Source organism: Mustela lutreola, chromosome 10, assembly GCF_030435805.1.
Source record: "Mustela lutreola isolate mMusLut2 chromosome 10, mMusLut2.pri, whole genome shotgun sequence".
Lineage (NCBI taxonomy): Eukaryota > Metazoa > Chordata > Mammalia > Carnivora > Mustelidae > Mustela > Mustela lutreola.
Genome location: NC_081299.1, coordinates 1359406 through 1379638, shown reverse-complemented (window position 1 = coordinate 1379638; position 20233 = coordinate 1359406). Strand labels below are relative to the sequence as shown.

Sequence of the window (20233 nt, the reverse complement as noted above, 5' to 3'; positions counted from 1 at the left end):
TGGGGCAGCCCTGCTCCATTATGGCTTTTGCCTAATTAGGGTTTTTAAGTGAAAGTAATCAGAACCATGGGAGAGCTGTTAATAAACTGTCACCACCACGTGCATCGCTCGGGTGTTGTGCCCTTGTGAAAGTCAGGCAGCCCGGGCCTGCCCCCTGCACACCTGGATCCCAGACTCTGCCTCTGTGCCTGGTGCCCCCCAATGGGCCAACTGGCCACAGTCCGCATCCAGGGAGACCTGGACCCTGGGAAGGACATTGGAGATGCAGCGGCCCTTACTGCTGGAGCCCCCACCCTGTCTCACGGCACCCGTGTTGCCCCCCACTCTGCCACCAGCCACTCCCCGTTTCCCTGAGCCCTGCGGAGGAATGAGGGCTTACTGGGCATCTGGGCGCCTTGGCAGCTTGAACTGGAAGGGGCCCTCCTCCAAGGCAAGACCATCTCTCCAGGGACATGCATCCACCTTGCCCAGCGCCCCCCACTCCCACTCGCTGCCCATGCGAGGCCCAGCATCTCGGCCCTATCAGCAAAGCTCCTGCCCGCTGAGGCCTCCGGCCACCTTTACTTCTCGCTGCTGCTGCTTTGGTGGGGGTGACAGGAGATGGGGGGTTCCCAAAACAGTCACCAAATGCTGCACCCTTCCTCGGCTGCAGTGAGGGTGACCCCCAGCCAGCAGTCTCATGTCACAGTCCCTCAGAGCCACCTTATGGGCCGTGTCCGGAGGAGAGCCGGCCTCTGCTCCAGACAGGTCGCCTGGGCCGGAGCGAGCAAGTCAGCAGGAAGAGGCTGGACGTGTGGAAATGTCCACCTGTCGGGGTGTGGGCAGGAGCCCCTGTTGGGGGGAGACCCACGGCGGGGGGGGCGGGGGATAGTCGGAGAGACCCACAGGAGCCGAGGCAGAGGGGTGGCCTGGGGCAGCCCGTTTCCGGGGAAGCAACCGACAAGTTGCACAGGAAGAGGGCCAGCGAGGAAGGGCCCCGACAGGGCAGAGCTCAGGAAGGGCCGGGCCCAGGGGCTTCTCCCCCGCGGAGCTCCCTCCTCCTCTGTGCGGGTGCGGAGAGGATGCGGTGAGGGCTGGTCTCGGCCCGGAGCGCCCCGAGACCCCCACAAACTCAGGGTCTCTCTCCCCCGCAGCTCCGCCTTCTTCCTCCCGGACCCGTCCCCAGCGAGGGCCTGCGGGAGTTAGGGCGGGGTCTGGACGGGGCGGGGCGGGGCAGGGGCGGGGCAGGGGCGGAGTCCGGCCGGTGTTGCGGGGGTTCGGGGAGGGGGCGGGATCCGGGACGGAACAGGACGGGGCTGGGGCCGCACGGGGTGGGGGCCGGGGCGGGGGGACGGGATTCGGGATGGAGCAGGGCCGGGGGCCAGGGGCGGGATCCGGGACGGGGCGTAGACGGGGCGTGGACGGGGCGGGGCCGGACGGCGCAGGGTCCGCACGCGGCGGGGCCGGGGCGGGGCCGGGGCGGGGCGGGGGCGGAGCCCGGCGGGGTGTTGACGCTCTCCCGGGAAACCGACCCCCGCACGGAGCCGCACCCACCGCCGCTCCCCACCGCCCGCCGCGCGCACCCCGCACGGCCTCGGAGCACAGGCGAGTGCGCGTGTCTGAGTGCACAGGCGTGAGTGTGTGTGGGCGTGTGTGCCTGCGTGCGTGTGCAGGCTGGGCCGTCTCCGGGCGCTGGTGCGGGCGTCTGCCTCACGGGGCGTGCACTGGGCCGGGCTTGGGTGCCGGCACTTCGGGACCCTACGAAGACGGTCCCCGAGCAGGGCAGTTCGTACTTCAGATCCGGTTTGGGGAAGGGGGAGGGGAGTGGCAGGGGCTGGTCCCCAGAACCAATCTCAGCGACCCCCTGGCCTGGGCCAACGAGGCTCCGCACCCCCGGCCAAGAGCCAAGCAAGGGCGCCGCCGTCGCCGCAGCCCCGCGCTTCCCCCGGAACGGCGGGCCGTGCGAGGTGGGCAGAGGCCGGGCCCTGACTTTGCGCGGGTCTCTAGAGCCTCGGAGCTCGGAGAAGGCGACCTGTGTGACTTGGACAGGGGGCGGGTGGGTGGGGGCGTCCCACGTTCCCGTGGGGTCCTCTGCTGGCGGTGCTGTGGCGAGTAGGGCCTGGACCCCCTGACCCCGCAGGCCACCCGGCCTCTCGCGTGGGCCGCCCAGCAGGGTAAGGGTCGCGTTCTGCAGAGGACCCTGGCCTGGCGGACCCTGGCAGATGCGCCAGCCCCACCCGGCTCTTCCCTCTAGGGCGCTCTGCGCTGGTCTGCGGTCTCCGTGGGGAGAGGTGGGGACTAACCACGCCCCCCCCCCAACCAGGTGCCCGCGAGGACGAGACATGGGCCCGTCAGGGGCGCAGCCGTAATGTCGGCGCGGGAGCTTGTGGCCTGCCTCTGCCGGGAAGGAGACCAGCGCCTGGCCCTGGGGGAGCTCCCCTTGGCCACCGCCTTCTACCTGGCGGCCTTCAGCTGCCACGCCCCCTCGGCCGTGCGGAGCGTCAGAACCGCCCTGGCTGAGGCCCGAGGGGCACCCGTGCTGGCCACCCTGGAAGCCTGGTGCCGCGGTGACAGCCAGATCCCCGCCATCCACTGGGACGGCATGGCGGTTGTCTCCCTGACCGGGACCCTGGCCTCCGCGTTCCTGGCCACCCTCTGCCCGGACCACCCTGCCGCGGTCCTGCACTCCCTGGCCAGTCTTCTGGCTCAGGGGCGCCACCAAGAGGTGGCTCAGCGCTGCAGCACCTTGCTGGATGCACGCTCCCAGCAAGCCCTGGAGCTCCTACTGACCCGCGCCCTGGCCCGCGTGCTGTCCGGGGTGCAGGTGGACGCTGGCGTGGCAGACTATTTGCAGGCCTTTGCCTCCAGTGCAGACCGGACCGTGACCTTCGTTCGCAGCCACCAGCAGCCCCATCTCCCCATGCTGATAAGCACCCTGCAGGACCATATCTCAGGGCGCTCGGAGACTGAGGACAGCACCCGCCAGCAGGAGGCCGGCTGCCAGGGACTTTTGGCAGCCCTGGACCCCGAAGGCACCTGGAGCGATGCCCTGTCACCAGAAGCCCTGCTCCGCAGTGGCCGGTATGAGGACTGCCGAGTGGTGTGCAGCCGGGCCCTTGAGTCGGACCTGACAGGCAGCAGACTCCCAGGTAAGAGGGAGGCCAGGGTGAACGCCGCTCCCGTCGTGCCTTCACAGCACAGTCCTGGCTGTGGTAGGGTGGGGGGTTATTCCTGGGCTGGGGACACCACAGTGACAAGATGGACAAGCCCTGTCCTTACAGAGCACCAAGAAAAGGAACAAACAAAATATGTGCTTTGAAAAATGGACCCTGCCAAGTGCTGCTGGGTAGTCAGGGAAGACTTCTTGGAGGAGGTGTCACTTGAGTTAAGGCTAAATCATTCCCAGCAGCAGAAACAGAACACAAGGCGCTGATGAGAGCCAGAAGATGCAGGTGTTTGCAAGAGGCTGAGGCACGCGATGCCACAGGCATGACAAGAGAACAGACAGTGTCTGTTTTCTGTGTACATGGGGTTTGCTGGTGACCCCAGTGTTTGTGTGTTGGGGAGGCAGGGATCAGACAGAGAGAACTGAAAAGTGAGTGGGCAAATTTGTTTCTGGAAATAACCGAGATCAGAAGCCTGAAGTCCTCCTATTATAAAAGGTACAGACAGGCTCAGCAGAGTCACCAAGAATCCTGAGCTCATGAGAAAGTAGGGTACCCTCTATGCCCAAAGCATAAACGTGCAGTGGCCTGTGAGCGGGGATACGGAGGCTAGGGCATCAGCAACTCCCAGGGGTGGGGGGGGGGGGGGGCTTCCACCAGAACGACCGGCAGAGACCCCCATGGAGACCAGAACTCCCAAGGCTACAACCTCAGGGAGCCAGTGTGCTGGGAAAGCCCTACCCGCCCCGCCCCCTGACTCCAGGAAGCTTGTCTGGGCTGCCTTGGCTCCGCAGTGGACAGGACCACCCTCCCTAAGAGTCGGTGCATTAATTAGACCTAAGTCACTTATGTCACAGGGAGTCACCTTATCACCACCATCAGCACAAAGTGGCTCACAACATGAATAAGTAAATGGCCTCTAATCAACTTTTTACAAACACAATTTCCTGTAACAAGTGTATTCTAATCCCAAGGTTACTTATAAGGGTCCTTGAAAACACGGAAGAAACCCCGTGTATCCAGAAAGTGCTCTGCCCTTCTCCGCAAGCAGACATTCAGGGACACTCCGTATGAAGACAAGAATAAGTACAATTTTAACTCGCATTTCCCATGGGTAAGCGCCCAGGCAGCTCTCTCGGCGCCCGGGACAGCCATATCTCCTTCCTTCAAGGTGCTTCATTAAGAGCCACTGACGTAGGGGGAAATCATGGCGCTGGTCGTTTTCGGATCCTTCCAGCAAGGGGGCAAATTGGCTTGGCCTCCAGACATGCTGGGATCAATGAAATAGTGGGGTAGGCGTGATGCCGTGTGATCCTGAATTAAAAATTGTGACCGATCTGGGAGGCTACAAAATGTTATCCCATTGTTCCACCATTGTTTTAATTTTAATTTTCCTGATTACTAGTGAGGCCAAGTTATTAAATTAAATTAGTTTAATTTAGAAAATTTTTCCAATCTGGTGGGTGGAAAGTGGCATCTCGTTGTTTTAATTTGCATTCCCATCATTACTATGATGCTGAACATTTGTCACGTTTCTTTGCCATCTGTGTTTTCTCTTATGGAAAATGCTTTTGCCAGTTCTCCTAGTGGATTTTTTTTTTAATTGACATGTAGGAATTCTTCAAATGCTCTGGGTATTAATCTTTTGCCCATTGTATATTTTGCATATATTTTCTACGTACTTGCTCTGCCAGTTGTTACAAAGCTATACTACCCAATCAGAAGGCTGCTGACTGAAGGGAATCATAGGAAGACCAATACGACAAGTTAGAAAGGCCAGAAACCTCCATAGGCATCCAGAACTTAATATGTGAGAGAGAGCATCACAGATCTGTAGCGAAAGAAAAGGACCGTTATTCAGTGGATGGTGCTGATTCTGGGAGGAAAAAAATTAATTCCAAATGGATTGTGTGATAGTGGTTTTATAGTTTCTAAAGAAAATATGAGAGAATCTCATTAAGATTTCTGTAGACAGCTGGACTTCTGAAGATACAAAGAGTGGAAAGAGTAAAGGGACGTTTGTAGTACTTGATGAAGTTTAAATTTTTAGACTTCCATTTCGCCCATAACCAGAGAAAGCCCCCATCCTCCCCAGCACACTCAGGCAGCAAGTAGGAGGAGGTGGGGTGGCGCTGTTGCTGATGGGAACCTCCCTGAGTAAAAACCCCCTGGGCCTGTTCCAAGCACTAGATGAGCATTAATGCATTGCACCCTCATGGCCATGTGAGTGCAGACCATTTTAAACTGCATTATAAAACAGAAAAGGAAACTGAGGCATAGTGAGATCCAGTAAACGGCCCAAGCCTCCTTCGTGTAAGCAGCAGGGAGTGTGCCTTTCCCGCTTTCCTGGACCTGTGGGCGTTCCCTGTTTCAGAAGGTAGTGTTGGGCCCCAGCTTTGCCCCAAGAAGGCCACAAGCAAAGATGCTGGAGTAGCAACCAGCCCCTCCCAAGGTCACAGGGTCAGAACCTCTGCACTGACCTGGGGGCACTGATCCCAGAAGAGGAAACTCACTCGGCAAACCCATCATTAAAGAGTAAGGAGGTTTCGTAACTAAATTTCCTTGTGGGCCCATCGGTGAGGTTGACTTCAAACCCATGGGACATAACACTGTTGGGTAGGTATGTGCACCACACCCACCCAGCGGTCCCTCCTGATTCCGCTCTGTCGCTGAAGGTCTAGCATCATGATGCAATGTCCTGGGCTACTGGGACACTCTAGGAAGATGCCCTGAGATGCTTCAGAGGGTCCAAAGCGCTGGACCGTCGGCAGCTGCAGGCGGCACCAGGGAGGATGTGGGCCTCGAGGCAGGACCGGAGCCTCTGTTTCTCTCCCCAGGTGAGCGTCGGGCTGCTTTGCTGGTCACCCGCGCAGCTGCGGCCTTATTTCTGGACAGTGGGGCCCGGAACCTGCTTCGGGACCTGCACGAGGCCTTCCACCAGAGCCCGTCAGAGGCGCGGAAGCAGTTTGAGGCAGTGCTCTCCGCAGGGGACCGGGAGCGCGTGCGGGCCCAGGCACAGGAAGCCGCGGACACGGGCTTCGCCCACTTCCAGGAGGCCGTGCGGAGCCGCGCTGAGCTCCGAGAAAACTCGGGCCGCGAGCTGCTGGCCCCAGTGACCCGCGCACTCCGCGTCCTGCTGCGCGTTGCTCCGCCCGGGGTGCGCCCGGCACTGCGCACTCGCTTGGCCGAGTGCCTGCTGCTAGCTGGGGACGCAGCGGGCGCCTGGGCGCTGTGCGAGCGCTTGCTGCGGCCTGCGCGTCCTGGGCACCCGGCGGACTACCGCGTCGGGGCCCACACCAGCGACCGCGCGCCCCTGTTGGTGCTGCGCGGCTTCTGCGCGCTGCACATGAGCGACGCAGGGCGCGCCCGAGAGGACTTCCAGGAGGTGGTGGAGCATGGGCCGCCTCACCTGGCCAGCTGCGTGCGCGCTCTGTGTGGCCGCGGGCTGCTGAGGGTGCTGGAGGGTAGCGCGTTCCTGGGAGCTCTGGACTATGTCACCGCCTGCGGGCTGCAGCCCGAGGAGGCACTGCTCATCGCCAAGGCCTACGTCCCCTGGAACCAGAGGGGCCTCCTGCTGACCGTGCTGCGAGAGGAGGGCCACAGGATACTGCAGCGGAGGCCGGACCTGGGGCTCACGGGCGCACCGGGCCGCCGGAGTAAGGCCGTGGAGATGGACAGCCCCGAGGCGCAGGAAGGGTAAAAACTAGCCCCATGCACCCCTGGGGCCACTGCTTCATTCCGGTCTCCCGTGAGGTAGCTAGGGTTGCGTGTCTTCCTTTTTTACAGATAAGTAAACTGAGGCAGGAAACAGCTGGGGTATTTCCCTGAATCATGGACGGCAGGTTTAGCGCTAGAGCCTGCTTCTGAGGACTCTCAGTCACAAACAGTGTGATGCTTTGTGGGCCTAATTATCATAGAAAATTAAGAACTTAAAAAGAAATTTAAAAAAATACAACCTTCCCATCACCCCACAGGTAGCATTCCCTTCTGGTTGTTTGTCTCTGCACATGGGAGCTACAATGAATGTGAGCTCTATGGACAATGTATCGCCCACTCTTTTCACTCAGTAGATCACAAACATTTCCTTTGCCTCTGGATTCTTTTTGGGCAGCCCAATCTATAGCCTGCCTAGTGAACCTGCCATCATTCCTTGTCCATTCTGAGAGCCTTGCTCTCTGTTAGAGCACAAACACCTCCACGGTGTTCTGTCCTGAGTGTGGACACAGAGGTGGGGTTTCCGGGTCATGGAGCACAGGCCTTGGTTAGGTCCTTGACTTCCTGACCTGTCTGTACGCCTGTCTAGCCACGCGGCCAACCCTGATGTTAATTGGAACTTCTCTCGCAGCCTGATGGGTGCCCATTTGGATTTGCATTTCTCTGGCTGCCAAGAGGTGATAGGAAGGTGTTTTAGCAAAGTTCAAAGCACTGAACGGGGCGGGGGGTGGGGGAGTGTTTGACGCCAGCTCCCCACCCTGTGTGCACTCGTGCATGCACACACACACACACACACACACACACTTCCTCTGCCTACATTTCGCAGGATTCAAATTGCTTTGATGTGCTGTGAGGAGGATTTCGTGTGCAAGATGGGTGTCCTTTCTACTTTTGCCTCCGGGAATTGTCATTCCTGGAGGCTCCAGTCCCTCTCCCCGTGGGAGCTTGTTCGCACTCCCAGCGCACCGGGAGCATCCAAATGAAGCCAGTGTATTCTCTAGCTCTGCCTACAACACACCCCTGAACACTGCAAGGCCAACATTCTTGTCCCATTTCTACAGAAAGGGAAACTGAGGCAGGGTTGGCTTGTGTCCAGCCCACAGCTTCCACCTCCAACTGCAAAATGGTTCCCACACGGGGCGGCGGGAGGATGCGATGGGGAGTGAAGCCGAGGGATCGACGTCAGAGAAGGCAGCTGTGGCTTCTGCAGACGGCGTGTGTGAGGGTCCTTCCAGCAGACCCTGGGCTCTGTGGCTGGATGGGAAGGGAGCTGCCCGGACCAGGCGCCCGGGGGAAGAACTTTCCTGGGGCCCGCCTTCCTGAGCAGCTGAAAGGGGTGCAGACAGGGGCCAGGCTGGCTATCCCCCAGCTCCTCTCTCCACAGGGATGCCCACGGCGTGTACCAGCTGGCCATGCTCCTGATGGAACTGGACTGGGAAGATGAGGCTTCAGGCCTCCTGGCAGCTGATGCCCTGTACCGCCTGGGCCGTCTGGAGGACACCCACAAGGCCCTGCTGCTGGCCCTCTCCCGGAGGCCCCAGGCGGCCCCTGTGCTCGTGCGACTGGCCCTGCTGCAGCTGCGGAGGGGCTTCCTCTATGACGCAAACCAGGTGAGGAGACCCGGGGTGGGGGGGCGGTGCAGCATGGCAGGTGATGGGCCACAGCCGTGTGGAGGGCACAGGCCTCTGGGCCCCTCACTCTGCACCCCCACAGCCTGGGCTTTGGAGCAGATCAATCTTGTCCCAGCCCCAGGCTCTGCCACCTCCAACAAGGACCCCCTCACTTCCCTGACCCTCAGTCTCTTCGTCTGTGCCCTGCCCTTGTGGGCTGTCCTGAACTAGCTGGAGCAGGTACCCCAGGACCCAGCAGGTCTCCAGCACGCAGTTAATTCCTTCATATTTGCTCTCAATGTGTTATGAAGGAAAAGGGCCAAAAGTCAGGTGTGGACTGAGCTCCATCCCAAATCTCCCAGTAAACTAGGCTTGGAGGTGACCCTGCCCAGGGAGGGCGGATGACAGAGGGGTCCCCCGGTCCTCGGGTCCTGCTGGCCTCACCTCTCTCCAAGACCACTCTGTTCCCAGGAAAAGCAGAACTTCAACCGGATGTTAGGAGACCATCCGGTTGGAACCCGGGTCAGAAGGTTATGTTCCAGGGGAAGATGTCGGGCTTTGGGGCCTGTCAGCTTCTTCTGTTGTGCTCGGATTGGGGTTCCCGGTCTCCCTGAGCAACGCCGCGCAGGTGGGAGAGGGGAGGATGCCCGGAACCGGCCGGTCCTTCTGATCTGGGACCCGTGTCTTCAACGAGGGGGCAGCAGGGGCAGCATCGGGTCCCTGTGGGACCGAGCCGCTGGGAGAGCCGAGAGTGTGTCCCCCGAGTCTCGCTCCACCCAGATCAGGCACTGGTCCCAGCGCATTTGCTCCTCGCGCGGTGCCCTCCCTATAATTTGAAAGCCCTCTATCCCCGCGCTTCTCGTTGGATCTGCAGTGTGCAGGCCGGCGAGGCGAGATCTCCACCTCCATGCCACGGAGGAGGTCCTCCGGCTCGGGGACACTGGGATCCCCCACCCCAGGCCACCCCCAGCCCAGACGAGCTGCCGGACCCAAGCTCATGCCTCCCGCCCTCAGCCTTCGCGGGGCTCAGCACCCTCGACGCACAGTCCCTGTCCCAGAGCACGCCGCTCCGAGCACCGCCCCCGAGCACCGCCCCCCTAACTCCACCCCCGAGCACCGCCCCCCGAGCACCGCCCCCAGCACCGCCCCCGAGCACCGCCCCCCAACTCCACCCCCGAGCACCGCCCCCCCCAACTCCACCCCCGAGCACCGCCCCTAAGCGCGCCGCGCCTGAGCCCCACCCCCGGACGCCCAGCCCCCGGGCCACGCCCCGTGAGCCACGCCCCCTCAGGGGGGACCGAGGGTGGGATGGTCTGGGCGTCCCGCACGGGATGAACCGGGTGACTGTCCTGCGCCTTGCAGCTGGTGAAGAAGGTGGTCCAGTCCGGGGACACGGCGTGCCTCCAGCCCACCTTGGACGTCTTCCGCCACGAGGACCGGCAGCTACTGCGGGGCCACTGCCACGCTCGGGCCCTGGCCATCCTAAGGGCGAGGCCCAGTGGGGCCGAGGGCACAGCCCACACCAGGGAGGCCATCGCCTACCTCTCTCTGGCCATCTTCGCTGCAGGTAGGAGCTGCCCGCCCGCCTCCGGGGTTCCCACCCTGTGCCAGGTACCTAGGGCAAGAGAAGCCATGCGGGGCTCAAGCCCACTCTCGGTTCACGGGGCCCCTCGCGGAGTACGCCTTGCCCCCAGCAAAGCCCTCGCTGTCCAGATGAGCATGCTAAAGCGTGGGAGAGGGGCCAGACCAGCTGGGACCTGAACTGGGATCCTCCTGGCACCCTGGCCTGGCATCCCTGGGCCCTGTGGGCAGGAGGGCCACCCTTGACTGAGGCCTCTCCTAGCTTGGCCCCCTCCACCCAGGAGAGGCCGTGGTTCCCCTAAACCCTTCCTGGAAATAGTGGCGTGTCTCTGTATGTGTGCCCCATGTGCCCAGCTGACCCCCCAGCACCATCCTGGGAGACAGAGCCTCTGGAGTTGGGCCTTCTTAGCATGGGGTCATAGGGCACCCCGCTGGAGGGAAGGGACTTTCCCAGGGACGCACCCCGGTTTCCTGGGGTGCGTGGAGATTCAGAGTGTGGGCTTCAGATCAAAACACCAGGCGGACTCCTGGCTCTCCACTTACTGAGCTGCTCCTTGCTTGCCTTTCTCAAAGTGGGTGACAGAGACGCGGATGAGGGGTGGGAGTGAGGATCCTGTGAGCTAGGGTCACGGACAGCGCAGGGCTTGTGCCTGGGGCGGAGCTCATGCTTGCACACATTAGTGGGGAGGCGGGCACGACCCAGAGTGTGCGCTGTCCTGTCTGTCACCGGACAAACACCGGAGGGAGTGGGGTGGCGCTGTCCTCGGGGAGGGGCCTCTGTGCCCAGCATTCAGAGGGCTCCTCCCGGTCCACCTGGAAACTTCCCACCTCCAGCTGTTCCCTGTCCAGCCCCAAGGAACCGGCCCCCTCCCGGCCCCTCCTCCAGCCTCGCCTCAGATGTCGCCACAGCGGCCCCTCTTCTTGGGACCCCTCTCTGACTGCCCACCAGCCTAGATGCCACCCTCACGGTTGGAGTCCCTGTTTCCCACAGCCACTGCCCCCAGGTGAACCCCAGCTGCCCTCCAAGGCTGTGTCTTGGCTTGTCTGTGAGCTTCCCGAGGTGGCCTCGAATGCTGCATGAGGGCAGATGCACCGCACCCACCGAGGCCCGGCAGAGGTCACGTCCCAATGCCACACCCCCTTCCTCCAGGGAGTCAGGCGGCGGAGTCCCTGCTCACCCGTGCCCGCTGTTACGCGCTCCTGGGCCAGAAGAAGACCGCCATGTTCGACTTCAACTCCGTGCTGCGGGCTGAGCCCAAGAACGCGCTGGCGCTGTGTGGCCGGGCGCTTCTGCACCTGGCCCTGGGCCAGCAGAAGGTACCGGGGCCGCCCGCCCCACCTGGGATGGGCCAGGGGGTTAGGGGAAGAACCAGCACGGCCTCCTTCCTTCTCAGCCGAAGCACAGAGAGAGCCGGGCCGGGCCGTCCTGAGTGTGGGACCCATTAAAACGCTTTCTGCTCAGACCTTTCATGGAAGAGGCCCGCTGCTTCCCGGACTCCGCGCGGACTGTGCAAACCCTGGGGGCTACTAGACGCCCCCCTCCCCCCACTTAAAATAACAAGACCTCGGCTGCCTTTTGGGTACAACACCCAGAGCTGTCTGCACGGAGCCGGTGGATTCACGCGGTCGGCTTGCAGGGACAGGGGTCGGAGAGGACCCGCGCAGTCCGGCCCCAGGCAGGCGCTTTCCCCAAGCAGGCGGCCACAGCTGCACAGCGGCACAGGGGCCCTTCTCAGCCAAGAGCAAGGTCACAGGCGAGTGGCTGAAGCTGAGTGTCTGCCCTGAGGCCCTGCGCACAGAGGTGACCTGCCTGCCCGGTTTCTTAATGACGTAAGGGCCGGAGCGCGAGGGAGTGAGGTGCTGCTGAGGCGGGGCGGCGTCTGCGGGTGCCGGCGGCCTAGTTTCTGTCCCAGCCCGTCGTGGGTTCTTTCTCCGTGAGAGCCCTTGGGTGCGGTCAGTGCTCCCTTCCCGCAACTCCAGCATCCTGGCCGCACACAGCTCACCAGGCTGTGCCTCCTGTCGTGGAGGGCAAGAACTGGGCCATCTGCCTCTTCTGGTGTCCCCAGCACCCAGGCAGATGCCCAGCGGGGACGATTCTGCCGCCCACCCTGCCCTCCTCCCCCCGCAGGAGGCTGTGGACGACATCCTCTCAGCTCTGAAGCTCGACCCTGGGACGGTGGTCCCTGAGGTTCGCTCTCTGAAGCCAGAGGCCCAGGCCCTCATCACCCAGGGCCTCTGGTCCCACTGCCGGGCCCTGCTGAGCCAGCCGCTGGACACCGGGGCCTCCCTCCGCGACGAGGACGCCCGGGGCCTGCTAGCTGTGGGGGAAGCGCTGATCAAAATCGATGCCGGACAGCCGAGCGGACACATCCTGCAGGCAGATGCGCTCACTGCCATGGGTATGCCCGGCCCGGGTGTGGGGAATGTGGGTGTCTGCCCCAGCCCCTCTGACCCTTCTGCCCTGTAAAATGGAAGAGAGACACCCTGGATTCAGTGGTCCCTGGTGTCCTTTCCACCCCAAGTGCCGGTCCCTTGACCTGGTCCCGATGTGGGGCCGGGGGTGCCAGTGTCTTGAGCTTTCGTCCACCTGTGGACTTTTGCTTGCAGGGAAGACAAAGGAGCAACTTGGGGGTTCATAAAAGGACCCAGACGCTTGGGGCTTCTCATAAACTCATGCATTTACTCAACAGCTGTTTACAGAATGCCTGTGGACACCAGGCCAGGTTGTAGGTGGGCATGTGTCAAGCTCCCATGGGCCAAAACCCTGAGAATATTTCAGTACCTGTGTGAAAGGGGAGGGCTCTGGGCAGCCTCCATTCCCCTGACCTGTCCCCATCACCTCCAAGCCTGCGGGGCGCCCCTGGCAAGGCCTACACTGCCCAGCGGCCGAGTCCATGTTCACACAGGTGCTCAGGGCAGCCCCTTGCGGTGACCACAGTGAGTGTGCTGAGCCGTGCTGCTCAACCTGGGGTCATGCAGCTTAGGGACCCCCCCATGACGGGGTCAACAGGCAAGCTGGGACTGGCGTGGTGTCACCATGTCCATCTCCCTAAGCCAACACCGAGCAATAGAGGCTCTGGCCAGCTTCCCAGCACGGTGGCCAGTGCCCCACCTCTCCTACTGCCTGCCCCAGCAGCCCCTGACCATCCTTCCCGGATCATGGACAGGCAGCTACGAGGAAGCTGGAGACTGCCTGCAGAACGCCCCGCAGCCCACCCCGGGGTCGGAGGCGGCCCGCGCCCGGCGAGGCCTGCTCTGGCTCAAGAAGGGAGACGCGCCCGCCGCCGCGCGGGACCTGCAGTGCCTGGCCGAGACGGACGCCCAGGAACTCTGCTTCCTGCTGCAGCGTCTGGAGGCCTCGGAGCGGCGGAGCCTCAGCCAGGTGTGCTCCCTGGGCCCCGCCGTGCTCACGGCTGCTCCGCCCTCCCTGATGCCCTGGTATCGTTGCGGGTCGGGGGGACAAGCCAGTCTGGCCATCATAAACCCCAGCAACTTCCCGGCTTCTTTGCAGGAGGCATCCCACAGGTGACAGGGCCTGGGAGACAGGGCAGACCCCTCCTCAGACCTGGCTGGACCAGCCAGGGGCACCTGCCCTTGCAGGAAGCCCACGCCCACCCCCAGGTCGGGCAGAGAGAGGCACCCAGCACCCCCCAGCGAGAGCACGGCAGGAAGGCAGTGGGCTGAGGCAGGCGTCAGGCCGGGGCCACTGCATCTGGCTGGCTGATTTTTCGTTCCGCTGTCTATTCGACAAGAACATACTGACCACCTTCCACCACCCACTGGGGAGCTGCTGCCCCAGCCTGTGGGCCTCGTCTCAGGGGAGACAGGGTGAGGGTGCCCTTCTGAGTGTCCTGGGATCGAGAAGACCCTAAATCAGGGCAGGAAGGAAGCGAGGCGGCACTCGAGGCGAAACCATGATGGGACAGACAGGCCGAGGTGAAGGCCTGAGGGAGGAAAGAGTTCAGAAAGTTCAAGAAACGGGCAGAACATCGGCGGCTGGAGTGGACGGAGGGGTGGGATGGGGGACAGAGGCCTCGGGCTCCGTATGGGGCCGGGAGGAGGAGGGGCGGAGGACAGGGGGCAGGAGGAGCTCCAGCAGGTGGGGAGGACAGGGGGTTCCCCTGAAGTGGCTGCATTTCACCTGGGTGCAGGGGCGGGAAAGGACCAGCAGGAGGCAGCGGCCACCAGCACAAACCCACCTCGGAGCTGGGCGGCTCAGAATCACACCCCCCATGGCTGGGGCAGGCGCCTACCTCCTGCGCTAGCCTGTGCCCAGGACTCTAGGGGCTCTCTGGGGACCCCTCGCAGAACAGAAACCACACTGCTGATCCAGCCACGGAGTTTAATAGAGCAGGTGGCTGCACATGCAGGCCTTGGGGGCAGAAAGAGCCAAGACAGCCCCGGGTAATGCAGGGGGACCAGCCGCCGCCAAGGGGAATGAATGGGTCGTCAGGACCCGCTGCTCAGAGGAGCAGAGTCCTGGGGAGGGGACTGGCTGGGGTCTCAGCACGGAGACCCGATGGTCTGGTTCCCAGGACCGGTTGGGTGGAGTCTTGAGGCCTTACGAGGGGGCGGGGCGGGGAGGAGGGGGCGAGACGGGGGTCTCCGAGCGGAGAGGAGGGGTGCGGGGCGGGGGTCCGAGACAAGAGGAGGGGTGAGGGGCGAGGGTCTCAGAGCGGAGAGGAGGGGTGCGGGGCGGGGGTCTCCGAGCGGAGAGGAGGGGTGCGGGGCGGGGGTCTCCGAGCGGAGGAGGGGTGTGGGGCGAGGGTCTCCGAGCGGAGAGGAGGGGGGCGGGGCGGGGACCCGAGACAAGAGGAGGGGTACGGGGCAGGGGTCTCCGAGCGGAGAGGAGGGGTGCGGGGCGGGGGTCTCCGAGCGGAGAGGAGGGGTGCGGGGCGGGGGTCTCCGAGCGGAGAGGAGGGGTGTGGGGCGAGGGTCTCCGAGCGGAGAGGAGGGGGGCGGGGCGGGGACCCGAGACAAGAGGAGGGGTACGGGGCAGGGGTCTCCGAGCGGAGAGGAGGGGTGCGGGGCGGGGGCCGGAGACAGGAGGAGGGGTGCGGGGCGGGGGTCTCCGAGCGGAGAGGAGGGGTGCGGGGCGAGGGTCCGAGACAGGAGGAGGGGTGCGGGGCGGGGGTCTCCGAGCGGAGAGGAGGGGTGCGGGGCGGGGGCCCGAGACAGGAGGAGGGGTGCGGGGCGGGGGTCTCCGAGCGGAGAGGAGGGGTGCGGGGCGGGGACCCGAGACAAGAGGAGGGGTGCGGGGCGGGGGTCTCCGAGCGGAGAGGAGGGGTGTGGGGCGAGGGTCTCCGAGCGGAGAGGAGGGGTGCGGGGCGGGGGCCCGAGACAGGAGGAGGGGTGCGGGGCGGGGGTCTCCGAGCGGGGAGGAGGAGTGCGGGGCGAGGGTCCGAGACAGGAGGGTCTCCGAGCGGAGAGGACGGGGGTCTCCGGCGGGAACGCGGGCTTAGCGGGGGCTGCGCGCGGGCTGGTTTCCGCGGCGGCTGAGACCCGCGGGGCCGTTGCCGGGCGACGCGGGCCGACCCGGAAGTCAACCGAGAGGTCACGCCCCGCTTCCGGCGCGCGCCCCGCCCCTCCGGCCTCTCTGCGCCTGCCCCGCGGCGCGTCCCTCCGAGATCCGGGCGGCGCTCGGAGGTCAAAGGGGCGCGGGGTTCCGCTCGCCCGGCGTCCTCCTGCCGGGGACCGGGCGCGAGTGTGGCCCGCCGCAGGGCGGAGGGACAGGGACAGCGGGGACGGCCGGCCGCGGGGAGCCAGTGCGGGCTGTGGAGGGCAGCGGGCGCCGCGGGGCCGTCCGGGGGCTGGGAGAGGGGCGGGCTGCGGGCGGGCGCGGCCGCCGTCCCCGGGAGCGGAGCTGAGCCTGGGGCCGGGGAGGCCGGTGGGCTGGGCCGCGCGCCGACGGGGCCCGGCCGCCCCCAGGGAGGGAAGGGCAGGTCGACGGCGCCCGCTGCCCTCGGGCTCCGCCCTGCGGCGGCGTCGGAGGTCGGGACCGGGGCGCCCCGCGCAGCCCTCGGCACCGCAGCGCCAGTCCGGGGCGCGAGCGCGGCGGACCCCAAGCCCCGGAGGCCGAGCCGGCGGCGCAGCCTCTCCCCGCCGACGGCGCTCTGCGGGGTCCTCCGCTCCCCGCCCCGGGAAACCCAGCCGTGCTCCGCGGCCCTCCGGCAGAGGAGAGGGTCCAGGGACCGGGCTGGCCGAGGCGGCGCGGGCAGGGCCAGGGCAGCCGTGGCAGCCGCCCACCCGTGGGCCTCCGGGCACGGCGACCGCCGGGAAGGGCTGAGACAGGGAGGGCGGAGGGAGGAGGTCACCGGCTGACAAGCAGCAGGGCTGGGGCGGGGGGCCGTGAAGGGGAGAGGGGCGTCCCGAGGGACCCCGTCAGAGCTGGGCTTCCAGGGTGGTGGGGTTGCAGGGCGTGTCCTCCACCCTCTACTTCCGCTGCCTCCGAGGAGGCGGGCAGCGCTCTGCACAGGTCAGGAACAGAGGCCAGCTGGGCAGGGCAGGGGCCCGTGTCTCTCTGGGCTGACCCACACTGCCTCCCTCTGGCCCCTCTGTGCAGGCTGCAGCCCAGGAAGCCAACACCCTCCTGAAATCGGGGCAGCCAGAGCAAGCACTGGGCTACTGCTCACTGGCAGTCCTGGCCGGGAGCAGCAATGCCCATCACCTGCGCCTGAGGGCCACCTGTCTGGCTGAGCTGCAGGAGTTTGACCGGGCACTGGAGGACCTGGGCCATGTCCTCCAGGGGGACCTGCGGGACCACGACCTCCCGACGCAGGTGGAGGACCTGTGCTCCCAGGGCCGCCTGCTGCTGAGCCTGGGGGATGGGGCCAGGGCTGCAGGGGCTTTTGCCCAGGCTCTCAAGCTGGCACCCACCCTAGCCCAGAGCAGCCTGTGGGAGCGGCCAGGTCGGGGCCCCACTGCCGAGGCATTTCTGTGCCATGGCCAGACCTGCCTGGAGGAGCAGCGCTATGCAGAGGCCTGGACGGCAGTGGAGAATGGCCTGCTGGCAGACCCCAAGCACAGCGGCCTGAGGAGGCTGAAGGTGAGACTCCGGAGGGAGGCATCCTTGGGCTGCCGGCTCCACTGACCCCATGCTCTCGAGGCCCAGACGTGGGCCCCCCGGCCGTTCCACCCTGGATGGGCTCCTGAGCCGCGGGATACAGGAGGCCTAACTGATGTAGCTCAGACTCCATGGAGAAGAGAGATACCAAGAAGCGTTGATGATAGTGTATAGGTGGTGGTACCTCATCTCACGGCAACAAAGCTATAAATCAACCTTTTAGAGTTCCCTGCATGTGAAACGGCTCTGGGGTCCAAGAGGAGATCACAGCTGAAGTCAAAGAAAGTTGAAAAACTAATCATAACAAAACCCATGCAGAGGAGCACTTGTGGGACGCTGCCCCAGCAGGCCGGGGGAAGTCCGGCCCCAAGCAGGTTACCAAGCGATGGAAAGAAAATGGAGTACATGTTCAGTTCAAGAAGTTGGAGAAAGACAATAAAACTAAGGAAATCAGGAGATAGGAATTAAGGATTAAAGCAGAAATTAATAAATTAGGAACAAAAGAAGAATAAATAAAAAATCTGGTTCTTCAGAAATAAAGTAGATGAACCAACAGCGACTCTATTGAGAAAGATGGAGGAAGCACAAGGGCCGTCGTGTTCACCGCAGTGAGCCCCGTGCGCCTCCCGACAGGCAGATGGTGCGGCTGTGCTGGCTCTCAGGGCAGCCAGTGCCCTTTGGGAAAGAGGTCTACACTCCCACTTCTGGAGGTCCCCAGAGGGCTCGGGGCCGCATAGCCCCGTGGCAGGACAGACCATGGACCTAGCGTTCAGCCTTTAGTAGGGTCTCAGGGTGGGATCTCTGGGGTTTTGTGGGTCACTCTTTATTGGCTAGTTTGAAGCAGGAGAGGGAATGGGGTCTCAGGAGACTAGAGGCAGGGTCACACAAGCAGTCGGTTACCGAGATCGCCGAGGGCTCTCTGAGGGGGGCACCTCACGGGTGTGGGCAGCCCACTTCCTTCTCTGGTCGTTTTGCTAACAGCCGTGTCCTACAGCTGGCAACACACGTTTTCCAGATGGGATGCTGTTTGAAACACACCCTGGGAATCAAAAGCTTGATGTCAGGCACAGCAGAGACACACAATTTTAAAGTCACAAGGACAAAGGAACAGAAACAGAGGAAATTAAAAACATCATAAGAAATTATGTTTCTCTGAGCAAATAAATTTTGAGGCCTGGATGAAATAAATTGGCTCCTAGACAAATATTTAACTAAACTCATCAGAATAGGCCTAGAACTTCTGCAGGTCAGTTGCCAAGGAGGAAGAGAGAAGGTTGTCCGGGAGCTTCCCTAAATCAGGCTCAGTTCCAGATGGAAAAACCTGTCAACCTTTAAGGAACAGTCAAGTCCAAATGTCTCTAAACCCTTCCAGGCCAAGAAAAAGAGGCTTCTAAGTTCTTTGCGGAAGAAAGCATAATCCCAACCAAAAGGAAGCTACAAAGCAGTTTACCCGGGTCAGGCAGCATGTTAGGAACACACCCAGAGCAGCACGCGCAGGAATGCAGGGCTGGCTCAGGAGCAGGACGCACAGCCCTACAGCTCATCGCAACCAGAGCCTGGAGAAGATAAGTCCTGTGATCCCTCTTGGGGGCTGCAGGGGTGAGGGGGGGTAGTGCACAATCACATGTGAGAAGCCCTCCCTGCTCCTTTGGGTGCCTGCTCTGTTCTGGGAGGTTCTGGCATCTCACGTTCGTTAACAGTAGACCCCGGTGCAGAGGGCACACAGCCACGTGGCCTGGTGGCATCACTGCCAGCCGCTGATGTATGCCCACTCGTTAGCTCCAGCGTCCGTGGGGCGCATACCCCCAGCAGTAGGGCCAGCCCAGCCCAGAGCTGTACCCCCTCTACCGTGGCCCGACCCCCTGACTCCATTCCCACACACGATTCGCAGGTCCCAGTGCGGATTAGCGGAATCTTACAGTTACGGGGGTGCATGTGCTGGTTCCTGCAGGACCAGCTTCACACCTGAGCCCCACACCCCGAAGATGCTGAGATGAGATCCCTTCTGTGGGTCTAGAGCAAATGGGTGAGGGGGGGGGGTGGGTAGTGGAGATTGAACAGAGCCAGCATCCTTCCCAAGCCCATGAGGCTCTCAGGATTTATAAAGAAAGAAAAGGCACGTCACCCAGTGGGGAGCCCAGCTGCATCCACTGCAAAGGGGCTTGGAGGACTTGGCGGTTCCAGGTTCTCCGCTTCCTCTGAGCCCCTCCGAGGTCTAGGGTCCCATCTCCGTGCCCCAGTTTTTCATTAGAAAGTTGGTGAGGCTCTAAGCGCAGCCAACATCGTCACTGCACGGCTCACAGAGTTAAATGCCATGTTTGAGCCCGCACTGCAGCCCTGTGCCTGTCGCAGGGGCTTCTCAGGGGCCACGGAGCCCTCCGACTCCCGGGCCATGACCCGAGCTGGTCATTCTCTTCCTGTGTGTGCTCCAGGACGCTTGGGAGAGGCCGCCCCATGCCGCGGCTCCTGCAGCCACTGCCACTGCCTGAACAGCCATGTGCGGCGGCATCTGAGCTCCCACAGCCCCTGATTCGGTGGGCGCACCACAGCCCCCGTAGGGAAATCACCCCACACCATGACTCTTTCTTCCCAATGAACACAGCCCTGCAGTCAGACCCCAGATCCATCTTCGAGTGTCTGGTGATGGGGGTGCTCTTGGTACCAACATATGCATCAGTCAGGGGTGCTTTGGAGACAGACCACACCAGTGATTGAGATAGTGAGGGTTTAATAGACTCCCTCGTTAGCCATGAAGGTGTCGGTTAGGTACCTGGTAGAAGGAACTCCAGGGACCATGGAAGTAGCAACATGGAAGTCGGATGACCCAGCCTCTCCGAACGGCTGCCGGTCGTCCCCGACGGCCCTCAGCTTGGTGACCATTGCCCCACGTGGTACGGCCTGGCCACACCTTTGTGCCTGGCCTTGTGCCTCCCTTCTCTCCTCTGACTGGGGTTGGCTTGGGGGCTCAGGGACAGTCAGACCACCCCTAACCCTTCCCTCCTGGCCAGGATGCCCAAGGCCCAACATCAGGAAGCAGGTGTGTAGAAGGGGGACTCCCACAGGCCAGACTCTCCCCCCAGCTCTCGGAGTGCTCCAGAAATGCCCAGCTTCCTCCAGCCTTT

General features: G+C 63.0%; 1 protein-coding gene across 2 annotated transcripts; it reads left to right on the top strand.

The window, feature by feature from the left end:
• The first annotated feature begins 1449 nt into the window (after positions 1-1449).
• On the top strand, positions 1450-18299 carry TTC34 (tetratricopeptide repeat domain 34). 2 transcript variants are annotated; one of them, XM_059136922.1, is made up of 9 exons: positions 1450-1584; positions 2303-3128; positions 5981-6839; positions 8242-8467; positions 9830-10034; positions 11199-11365; positions 12177-12447; positions 13216-13430; positions 16611-18299. In XM_059136922.1, the coding sequence occupies exons 2-9, from the start codon at positions 2348-2350 to the stop codon at positions 17136-17138; spliced, it is 3252 nt and encodes a 1083-aa protein (XP_058992905.1). In that variant the 5' UTR covers positions 1450-1584; positions 2303-2347; the 3' UTR covers positions 17139-18299. The 2 variants fall into 2 exon arrangements, with proteins under 2 accessions (XP_058992905.1, XP_058992906.1); XM_059136923.1 differs by having other exon boundaries at positions 13220-13430; positions 16611-16778.
• Positions 18300-20233: the final 1934 nt, after the last annotated feature.